The sequence below is a fragment of the Argopecten irradians genome, chromosome 9 (assembly GCF_041381155.1).
Source record: "Argopecten irradians isolate NY chromosome 9, Ai_NY, whole genome shotgun sequence".
Taxonomy (NCBI): domain Eukaryota; kingdom Metazoa; phylum Mollusca; class Bivalvia; order Pectinida; family Pectinidae; genus Argopecten; species Argopecten irradians.
This window is the reverse complement of record NC_091142.1, coordinates 16100613-16112486: the sequence shown is the minus strand read 5'-3', so window position 1 is coordinate 16112486 and position 11874 is coordinate 16100613. Positions and strand designations below refer to the sequence as shown.

The window sequence follows — 11874 nt, the reverse complement described above, 5'->3', positions numbered from 1 at the left end:
TTAAAGAGAAAAACGAAAATAACCAAAGCTCGGCATGGGTAAGGCCTTCGGAGCGAGTCTCCTGCACGAGCGTGGCAAGGGATACAAGATTTAGCCACCATGTTCTTCTGTTGCAATATTTGTGAGTTGTGAACGATCATCACAACGTTTCATGAAGCCGCCGTTTTCTTCTTTGTCTAGAGTAAAATAACGTCATAAAAATTACATGTCTACAAACAAGATCAATCTTTTGATAAATATGACACGACAAATTTCTCAGATAATTTATACAAGATGCAAAATATATAGCAGTTCTTCCGTCAGTAATATAGAATTTTGTTATGATTGGATGCAAAATGAATTTAGGAATAACAGTTAGAATTATATACAATTACTAATAGATCTAATATATAGCAAAATGTTCACTTGTGCACTGTATTATGGCCGCTGACTGTACATGTAGCTGTAAGTGTGTAATTTGTTTTGTTTTTCTTTTTACATGTATACACGTGCACGTGGGGGATTTTTGTTTGTGAGGAGATTCCGAATCATTCGCTTTATTGAAAGCGGAATACAAATTAACGGAGATGCATGTTTTGGAAAGCTTGAAAACAAATGATATCAAATATGGAGACAAGCAAGCGGGATAATGACGGAAAATGTTGTGGAAGCTTGATGATTCTGTACTGCAGACAGGGACTTGTAACGTAGGTTGTGAGAAAGTTTGCTGTGTATACATGTGTACTATATACTATATAAAAGGACAAGGGAACCAACGGCTCGCTTGGAAGAGGTACACCTGCCTCTACAAAAGTAGCCCGAATTCCGTCAAACATTGATAAATATGTACATATTAATACCAATATATTCTTAAATAAATTTTTCGACATGGAAAACACAACTTCAAACACGAAATAATATATTAACATACCTTTATTTCACTATGAACGTGGAAAATGCAGTCAGATATCACCGATGTCGTTTTGCCTGTCCAGTAAAATCTAGGTCAAAAGCACTCATATTCCCTTGTAACAGATTTTGTATGCATTCATTTCACTTTCTGGTGATATTTTTCCATTGCAAATACAAATAGGCTATCTCTGATAACTCTTTCATTAATCCAATCCAACAGCTAAGCGAGGAATCACACTTTTTTTTTATCCAGCACTCGACTCTTGTTCGTATAATCCGCCATATTGTAATTGATGATGGGTACCTTTTTGGTGTACTCACCCTTACCCGATATTACACTGAAATTCTGTACTCAGACTCTGTATAAATTAAGTTTCATGGTTTAGGTTCTTAGAAGAACCTTTATTTGAGATACATATATCATTAATTGAAGAATCTAACTTAAATGGAGACTCTAATGTTGTACTTGACCGTTACCACATTGATATTGTAGCGTTTAGTGTACAGACACCGGGTATATAGTGTTTCCAGTCCGGGTCCGGGTATGGGGTACATAACATCCACACAAACGTGTTTAACCTAGATTTCAGTGGACAGGCAAAACGACATCGGTGATATCTGACTGCATTTTCCACGTTCATAGTGAAATAAAGGTATGTTAATATATTATTTCGTGTTTGAAGTTGTGTTTTCCATGTCGAAAATTTATTTAAGAATATATTGGTATTAAATATGTACATATTTATCAATGTTTGACGGAATTCGGGCTACTTTTGTAGAGGCAGGTGTACCTCTTCCCCAAGACGAGCGCGTTGGTGACCCTTGTCCTTATATATAGATAAGTCGTACACAAGTTATACACAGCAGACCTTTCTCATCAAACAACGTTTACCAGTACCCTGTGTACAGCATACGGTCTACATGAAGATCAACAGTCCTTTGCATATATTAATTACTGAATTAATTCGAGCGTTTGGTCATTGTAATTGATATCAAGCGTACCGTAGCGAATGATATAGAAAAAAAATGAAACCTGTCACCAAAAATAGTAGCATAACAAATAAAATAAAATAGGGCAACAGAAAAATGCTAAGCTGATACTTACCCCACGAACTATGCTGATACGAAAGTAGACCTCCGTCGTCGCTCTCTAAACGGAAGTACATTATATATTGGTAAATCAAAAAAAATGAACTTCGAAACAAAAGTATCTTCACGGAATGTTCGGCGTCAAAATATATACCGCCAAAATACCGTGCGTGTGATGTCGTGAGACGCGGATGTCGGCGAGTGTTACAAACGGACTTCCTCGGGCCTATTCCAAGCATCGGTCTTTCCAAGAAGTTTCCGATTAGTGGTTGGTGATTGGTACTGTCAGGTCACTGTAACCGGATATTGGTGTGTTAAACCTGTGACTTCCTTGTCACGAATTTCATAGACCAATGTGAAAATTACTCAAGCCAGAGAAACGGACTAATTAAGATTTCATATCGGGTTATATTAATATTGCCGCCTTGTTAAAAGGTGCTGTGTTGCTATTTGTAAAGCAGTTTGTTGATTGGGCTAAAAGAAGGAAAGGCCGAAGCTTTCTATCGGTTAATAATATAAAAAACAAGATACATGTATCTTGTGTTTTTCATTCTACTACCAACTGGTATTCATAATAGTCAGAATCGTGATTTTGACGACCGCTTTCATGCTATTATATAATGACTATAAATATGCAAGATACGGAACACTTAGTATTCGTATACGTTTTATTAAATTACCGTAATTAAGTAACCGATTATACTCAATTTCCAGAAAATGTACAACATTTAATTTAATTTGTGCGGGGATCTGTATTCATTTTTACGTCACGAATTACATGTGAAAATCGAATGTTTTACCGGTTTAGCCGGTGTGTATATTCTTAACTAAATACCCAGCAAGTTTAATATGTAGGTGTAAGACATGTCTAGATCTACAGACAGGGAAAAACCGATGTTATGAACGACTGCTAAATTGCACACGTTTGACACATATGTCGGTCAACAGGATATCACCATGAATTTCTATCAAAGAATTTCGCATTGTTTGCAATGAAACAATCGGCAATGAGTACATTTACATAATACATGATTCAACATCGATGTTATAAGCATAAGACAGTCGTAAAACATCGCCTAATCGATCTCTGCATAGACATACATTTGCTCAATACGATCCAACTACACAAAAAATGTAATTTTTTACATGTTTGACTGTATATTGCGTGTCTTTTTTGTTCGAAATAATGTGTTAATTGATTTGAAATATGTACACATTAGTCTTATCATTAGCCGTTACACATTTCGTATATACCAAGGACGTATGTACAGAATGTACTCTGCCGGTTTGATCAGAGGCTTTGGAGAAGTGGTATTAAATCTAAAAAAATAAAAGATTCATCGCGGAAACTTTTTAATAAAGTTTTTTATCAGTTCAGATTAAAAATTTTCGACTGTATGTAACATTTCATTACTTACACTATATTGTGTTTTCTCCCTTAAAATGACTGTCCAAAGACAACACAACACTTATTATCAGGGGCGTAAGAAGCGGGAGGGCCGGGGGGGGGGGCTTGCAAACACAGGGACCTGGCACGAAAGTTTTTTAACAAATAGTATACATATATGTACATATATATATATTAAATATCGATACTATAATATATATATGTATACTATTGCTTAAAAATGTTCGTGCCAGGTCCCTGTGGGTGCAAACATGTCTTTTTGCCCCCCCCCCCCCCCCCCCCCCCCCCCATTTTCCGCCGAGTGAAATTTTCCGCTGCGGGCGTTCCGGGTTCAAACACGGGATGTTCGAACCTTTATAATGAAAATTCAATACACATGAACTAGATTACTTGTTTATATGTCTTAGCAAGACAATTAATTCATTATTATTTTGAGTTACACAACAATATGCTGATGGTTTGAATCCGGTATGTTCAGATCGAGCAGGGTTGCATAATGGTATGACAACATTCATAAATATCATTTCTAAATGCAGGTATCTTAAAATCGAAAAATTGCCGTGTTATGAAAGCTTTAAAATCATTGTAAATACATCGTAAAACTTATCTCAGTCATTCTAAATCGTAATATTGTTTCCCGGGTAAGACTTCCGGACCCCAAACAACAAAAATCTTGCGCCTTCTGCGCTCGCAAATTCATCAAAATACATCGTAAAATTCATCTCAGCTATTCTAAATCGTAAAAGTTTTCCCCGGGGATACCCCCGCACCCCCAGATACAAAAATTCCGCGCCTTCGACGTTCGTAAATTCATAAATATACATGTACATAGTAAAACTCATTACAGCCATTCTAAATCGTAAAAAAAAATCCTGGGGGAGACCCCCGCTCCCCCCAAATACGAAAATATCGCGCCTTCTGCGCTCGTAAATTCTTCAAAATACATCGTAAAACTCGTCTCCCCCCATTCTAAATAGTAAAAAAAAATTCCCAGAGGAGACCCCCCCCCCCCCCCCCAACAACAAAATCTCGCGCCTTCGGCGATAGCATGTGTACAACACATCTCAGTCATTCTTAATAGTAACATTTTGGGTATTAAATAATTTACTCTGTAAGCGATGTCACTGTCTATAGATTTTACAAGGATTATATGTAATGATATATGAAAAAAAAATATATATAAAGTATACAAAGTATCTCCTGTGGATGGGGAGAGCGCAGGAGGGGGGGGTTGCTACAAAATATTAGGGACCTTTGCCCCCCATAACGTTTCATCTTCCTACATATGTACGCCACTCATTATCTTATATAGATATCGACGTCAGTTGTTATTGATAATAGCATTCCACAACATTCACCAAAACCTTAACAATTTGTCTTCTTGAAATTCTCAAATTCCAGCATTTCCTTCATTAAAGGGGCAATTCACTCAGGCTAATTCTTTTACATAACCACGAAACAAAATATGGCATAAATTTATTGTTCTACATTTCTTATGAAACATATAACATTAGATATTGACAAATTCCGTCATTGTTTATTATTTTTATTTATACCGTTGTAATTACAAATCGTTGATCAATACAATTAATTCAAGCAGGTACAATATGTACGCTGTACCCATACCCAAGCAAAAGACAAATGAACTATATAACCACTGATGAGGTCATAAAATGATTATTAGGCAAGACAATTCACATAATAAGGTTAACACACTACTGTCAGAGCGATTTGAGCAGTTCTAGACAAAAGTAGCATTACTCTACGAGCATGGGACAGGGTTCGGCATACACGTTGTTCGACCACAATGTGTTATGACGGACAGCGAGCGAGTTTGAACATTTCACACGCATTTCACCACCATGGGCTTTTCAGGCATATCACAGTAAAACCGACTAATCTAATTTCCATTAGAACTGGGTTTTTTCCTATATATGTACAAACTCTAATGTTCTCTTAGACTGAATTGTCCCTTTAAGATTATTGTTTAAACCCATCGAAACACTTATAATTCTATACGAATGCAGAAATCAAGGCCGATAACTGTATTTACGTTAATTGTGCGACGTATATAGCAACGGAACGACATGGTATCAATGTCATCACAATTTGGGCATGATTTGTTTCCACACATAACTGCATATATAATCTACTCATTATAACTGGGATGTTATTTTACTTGCGATGCCAATTTTTTAATGTAATTTCCAATACATGTGCGAATGTAAAACATACATGAATATGTTCATTTAGTTTATATTTGATTTAATTGCAATGAACAGTTATACAGTGGTATATTGTAAATGAACTCCGCAACAATATTCAATAAAATCTTTTCACATTATGACAGTCGAAAGAGTAATATAAAGGCATATAATTTGTATAAATCTCGTGTTTAGTTTCATCAGGTAAATGCGACTACATTTTCTCAAAGACTAGACTACTAAATTGTCCCTGTTTGACGTTTGTACCATTCAGTCCTTCTGGATTACTGATAAAAGTTATGGTAACCCCATCCTTAGTAATTGTAGACTGTCCTTGTTGTCCAAAGTAACTAGCTGGACCCTGCATTGTCATTGACAGTGTATAACAAACATCAGCTTTCACCAGTATCGGGGGTATAATGTCTAGAGGGTAGGTCTTAGAGGCACCATTAGTGCGTAAATCATAGCATTTCTCTGGCAGAACAGTATGGCCATCTTCTAAAGCGTTCAGTTTTATTCTGTACAAGGCTTCATTCTTACAGCTTCCGTAGACAAGGACCTGGTGTAGCTTAGCATCTTCTGACAGGATGAAGGAGATAGCGTCAGAGTTTCCACGCAGGTATCCTTTGCCACTCATGACGCTTTGAAATCTGTCAAACACAAGTCTCTGTTCCCTGTGTGGTTCTGGAAGATCAGCTTTGTTGGATGTCAAAAACCGAAAATGTGTCACCAGCTCCGAATCCGTCAGTATACCTTTATGTGAAACTTTATCTGTGAAATAATCTGGTTTCATTCTTGCAAAGCGAATGTGTGGCAAAATATTGTTGATGATTCTACGGCTGTTTATTGCATTATCTTCAAGATTCTGTCTCCTCAATTTTTCTTTTGTCCATTTTTCGACTGCCTCAAATATCTTCTCCTCCGAACAATTAACTTTGTGGTTTTGAAGTATTTCAATCAGACACTCTTCCGAGAGATCCAGAAATCCGTCGGTTAAGAAAACATTAGAACCATGAAGGTATATGTACTCAAGACAAAGCTGTTTAGTCTCCTGGGCATTAAACAGAACCATGTTCATTAGAACAAAACAGACATTTTCCACGGAGATCCCGGCTCTCATACGCTGGTCACAGCGTTTAACTAGACCCTGAAGGTTGTACTTCTGAGCTGCATACAAAAGGGAAAATGCTTCACTTAAATCCATCCCGGTATCATCACAGTATATGTATCTGTGGATTGAGATAAAGGTAATGTCAACATCATGATCAGAAAGGTATAGATTTACTATAAATTGTATACATGCAGATAGTCCTATTAGTGTTAGTGACATACTTCTAGTAATAGATATCATAATGTCCCGTTAACGTTATGGACAAATTTAGATGATTTATCAAGTTTTAATGATTCAAAAAAAACAAGTAAAATTAAGTAATATGGACGATCACAAACTTCTACATAATCTGTAAACTAGAAACACAAAAGCCCTCGTTATGGATTATGGAACAAAGTATTGTTCTCCCTTAAGGATTTTTTATCCAGCTGGTCCTAAGGACCGGCTGACCCTAAACAGTTATTGGTCTTGACTGAAAGTTACTGGTCCTAGACACCTAGCAAAAATATCTACGTATCTGTTTTAATATCGTGCGCTATCAACAAAGTTGACTAAAACTGAAAATTTGTTTTGTACAGTTTTATTTTTAACCTTTTAAGATTTCTACTGCCTTTTTTGTTTTGTATATCCTCTATCTGAACCAAAAAGTTGTCGTTCAAAGGACCAGCTTGAGTTACGTGACAAAAAATTGTCTGCCCTTCTTTAAAGTTGTCTGTCACCGGACAGGCGTTAATTTCGAACGCTGCAGGTAAGTATTGCTTGACTTTACCGAATATGCAAATACGTACAGCAACATTTTCTTGAAGGTCAATGGATCGACTTCGGGAACTGTTATCAAGCTACTTGATTCTGCCATAAGTCCTTCAAACATGGCGAAGAAAACATCGCTTCTAGCCATAAGTATGCTTTTGTGAGCCCCAATTCTGCGCTGGTTATCTGATGGCCCGACAATGAAGTGGATATCACAGGCAACTTCCTGTTCTAGAATGTAGCGGTTACATTGGACCAGAGTTTTACCATTCCTCCAATCAGCATGCTCGTTACTTCCGGTAGCCATTTTCTCTTATGTGTCTAAGAACTCTGTGAGAAAGACAATAATGTATACAGTTTTCCTGTTATCAGTTTTGACCCTTGTCATATAACGATGATATGGTTGTATTCTAGATCTGTTTGTATATAACAAACAATGATAAATAATCTACTTCATAGGAACGGGTAATAGGACATCCCCGATACCCCAGGGTTTACTACCACTGCTGTTATATCCGCCACTTTACTATTTCATAACATTATAACACTGAAGATAACAAAAGACACAGGTACAGTAGTTTGTTTATTTTGATGTTGATACACATCAAAGGAATCAAATAACAGTACATTGTAAAAAGTCTTCACTTTGCACATGCTTGTGACTGGTTATTTTCTTTTCTTATGAAATGCCTCCAGTTTCACTATGACATACTGTATTACAGGGATAGTTCTACAGTATAAGGACAGTAAAAGTAATCCCTGGAATACCAAAGATATTAATAAAGATACGTGTAGTAATATAACGAAGTGCCCACTATGAAGAAGACATATACATACTACTAAATAATCACCGTTTTAGTGTTGAAGTGATACAAATGTATGAGGCACACATATTAAATCTATAATGGTAAATTAAATACTGATTTTTTTTATAATTTCATCCGACGGATCAAGTGGATAGAATTTTATACCGTTGACTCGATAGTATCCAGTAATATTTTTTTTGGGAATGCAATAATAAATAAATGACTTAGGCCTAAAAAAGTTGTGTGATTATGATTACACCTCTTCTAAAAATTAGGGAAGGTACATATATATAATGTAGGTAGGAAAAAGTTGGGTTTTTTTTTAGGAAATTTTTTAAACGTTTTTTTTTTTTTTTTTTTTTTTTTAAGTTTGAAGATAACTGTTAGTATACGATATATGTAACAGTAAGGGGATAGTTCCATGGTATTCCTATTTATATTTAACGCAGACCTTGAACTCTTGAAGATTATTAATGATAAGATACATGTATTATGAAAAAAAATTATGGTCGGCGGCGAAAAAAAAAAAAAAAAAAAAAACAATTAAAAAAAATATGGTCGGTCGGGAAACCGAAAACACACAACTTTTTTCCTACATGTAGGCCTTACTGTTAGATAACAACTTGTTTTCCTTTAAAAATCGAATTAAGCCATTTTATTGTGTATTATATTTTGTTTCATTCAATGAATCGTGCTGCACTATTTCAACTCAAAACAATGTCCAGTATTAGAATACAATTGTAGCTGATGTTGCTCTTTAAATGAGTGTAACTTATTCGTCCTTGCATGTACAATAAACGATTCCTTAAAGATGCTCCACCGCTTTCGTTGATGTGGTTAAATAAGAAACATAGAAGCCTATACATGTATAATGTATGTGTATTTGTTTCTACTTAAAACAGGAGATTTGTCAATGAAACGATAACGTGACGGCACGTAAAACTCTTCAATTCAATTTGATGTCTCCTTACCATCAATGTATATACATGTACATGTATACATCAGTTGTTCAAACAGTATCGGATCATTTCCGATAAAAATGCTACACTCAATCAAACAAACAGGATAGTGGCAGATCTTGAGGTATAAGAAAAATAACTAATATGCAAAAGAGAAATCCGCTACTGACGGAGATCAGATACTATCTTTAGGAACGTTAACACCGTTATCATATACTGATCCAACAATGTTTGAGGTATAGCACGACGAGACACTTTTGATCATTACGTCGTAATGCACATCACAAGTTTCTCAATATCGAGATCTATTAACATTCATGTACATCGTATGAACTGTATGTACATGGAGATAGACAAGAATAAGCTCATTTTCCATTCGATATTAAGATAATATATAAAACTTCTTACCAACGGCTAGCATTCAGTCTTGGTGATACATCTATGTGAAAGAATGACTGCGTAGATAATCGGAAAACCAAATTTAACCAACGCAGCCGAACGAACAAACCGAAAGTAGCTTTCAAGCGCTACTCGATCTCTATACACGGTCACAAGAACGTTTTAATTCATATAAATTAATAATCTTAGAAAACGAGCGATGTAGTTCTTTTCCGGAATTCACCGAAGCTAATACCAAAGGTTGACACTGAAAATAAGTTTCAAAATTTAAAAAAAAATGGAAAACATTTTTTTTTGGGGGGAGGGGGAATGAGAAGGGGTGTAACCGGAACATAGCGAGTGCAAGTTCGATATGTCTCTTTGTTGATATACGTAGATATATTTATTTCCAGTGTGATTTTTCGGTGTTCGATTTAAGTGGATATTAGTGTAAAGTAAATACTTGGAATGCTGGATATATTGGAAACCCTTCCAAAATATTGTTTGTCGTGATAACAAAACGAATGTTTCTGATTGGCCGCAATTTATATACTGTCAGCTTTAAGTGTATATAGAGGTTATGAAGTATGAAACACTGTCACAGTAACAAAATGGGCGGTTATATGTATGATAGATTGGAACTTTGATAATACAAAATTTTGTCTAATTTAAGTGAGAATTGGTACATATGGGTTATGAGGTATGCCGAATCTATAAAGAGTAGTAAATGTTTTATTTTTTTTTTAAATAATCGCCAATGTACATGTGTTGTACACGCATGTAGAATAATAACTTTACCGATTTTTGGTCTAGACCCCTAAATCGTCTAAAAATGTTAATAGGCTGATGAGTTACAAAGAAACTGCCAGAAGAACACTTACAAAAACTCGTAAGAAAAAAAGATCACATCGAGATTCCCAGAAAGTCACCAATACTATACAGTCTGTCCACTTCATTTATCATAACACAAAATAGCCAGATTTTGAGTATCGCTTCGCCAAATTGCAAATCATGAAATTAACCTCCATTTTGAATAAGGATTTACACAGGGAGTCTTCCCAATTAAAGATATAATTATTATCTGTCTGTCGATTGTGAGTATTTCCATTGTCAAATCTGATACAATTTGATATAAACCATACTTTTTTTTCTGAAGTTCCGTAGTGCTATATATAAATTTCTGCCACTTTAGGCGGCGTTATTCGACTCTCAGGGTATCAAATAAACGATGTAGCTGTAAAATACTTTATAGGTGGTATAACCTCTGTCCGCATTCTGATTGGCTCTGACGAGGTGAACTTTGACAGAACTACAGTGCAACGTAATCTTTAGTCAACGTCATCAATAATCGAGTGACGTCATGATATGTTGTGATCGCCGCATGACGTCAAAACTGCTTTTGGAAATTAAAGCGTGCGGTATGTAAGGTGATCGTTGTGTAAAAAAGGCGGCGTTTTATTTGTGATTCAATTATTTGTGTAACTCGTTTTGACGCAAAATGATCTTAATAGTAGTGAGTTTGGTAGATTAAAATAGTTTGAAACGCACTTGAACTTGATAACGATGTCTTGATGATTATTTCGCGGGAACTAAACGGCACTACTCTGCAATGCGCATGCTTTTATATAGTCCGACAATGAGTGTTATATTGTTGAAGTAACATTGAAAAAAAATAATACGTTTAATTAGAAATATCTTATTCTAGAGTTGTTCCCAATTGGAAGACATTTATATAAATGGACTCTTTATCAAAATATAACTTTTGAATATTGATTATAATGACTATTTGCTTATGAAAATATCACCACGTTATATTTGCATATCTGGGCCAACACACATTACCTTATATCCTCGTCGTATTTCCATCGGCTAAAAACGAATATAACTTGTGAAAGAAACAGGCCACACGACTCGTGGTGGTTGGATATGGAATTTATTCCGCACTCGTAAGTTATTTCTAAAAAGTAAAAATAGACACTTGCTAAAGCTCTTGGCTTTAGTAACTTTTAAAAAATAGCTCACTCGTGTGGAATAAATTCCATATCCAACAACCACTCGTTGTGTAGCCTCTATATTACATACTTGTATATATGTAGGTATCCGAACTAAAGAGCCAAAGCCCTGTGATTGTTCTAAGGAACCTAGCCAGGTTGTTGGGATGAAGTTACTCTACTCTTATGAAAATTAGGACCTAGACAGATAACCGACCTGGGATTGGGAAGAAATCTAGAAGCCTTTCAAGATAGTTTATGAACGCCATATAAGTCCAAGTCCATTG

The 11874-nt window shown here is 35.6% G+C and overlaps 1 protein-coding gene across 2 annotated transcripts; it reads right to left on the bottom strand.

Annotated features, from left to right (window-relative positions):
- Positions 1–4911: 4911 nt before the first annotated feature.
- Positions 4912–10648, bottom strand: LOC138331613 (BTB/POZ domain-containing protein 3-like). Of its 2 annotated transcripts, none has more exons than XM_069279329.1 (3): positions 10478–10648; positions 7492–7783; positions 4912–6821 (listed from the first exon to the last, which is right to left on the bottom strand). In XM_069279329.1, exons 2-3 carry the CDS (start codon positions 7758–7760, stop codon positions 5807–5809), a joined length of 1284 nt encoding a protein of 427 aa, XP_069135430.1. In that variant the 5' UTR covers positions 7761–7783; positions 10478–10648; the 3' UTR covers positions 4912–5806. The 2 variants fall into 2 exon arrangements, with proteins under 2 accessions (XP_069135430.1, XP_069135429.1); XM_069279328.1 differs by lacking the exon at positions 10478–10648 and adding an exon at positions 9627–9761.
- Between the last annotated feature and the right edge of the window lie 1226 nt (positions 10649–11874).

Coding starts and splice junctions, on each gene's coding strand:
- LOC138331613 (XM_069279329.1), bottom strand. CDS start 7,760: ATGGCTACCGGAAGTAACGAGCATGCTGATTGGAGGAATGGTAAAACT. Junction 6,822..7,491: donor ACCTTCAAGAAAATGTTGCT/GTACGTATTTGC, acceptor CTCAATCCACAG/ATACATATACTGTGATGATA.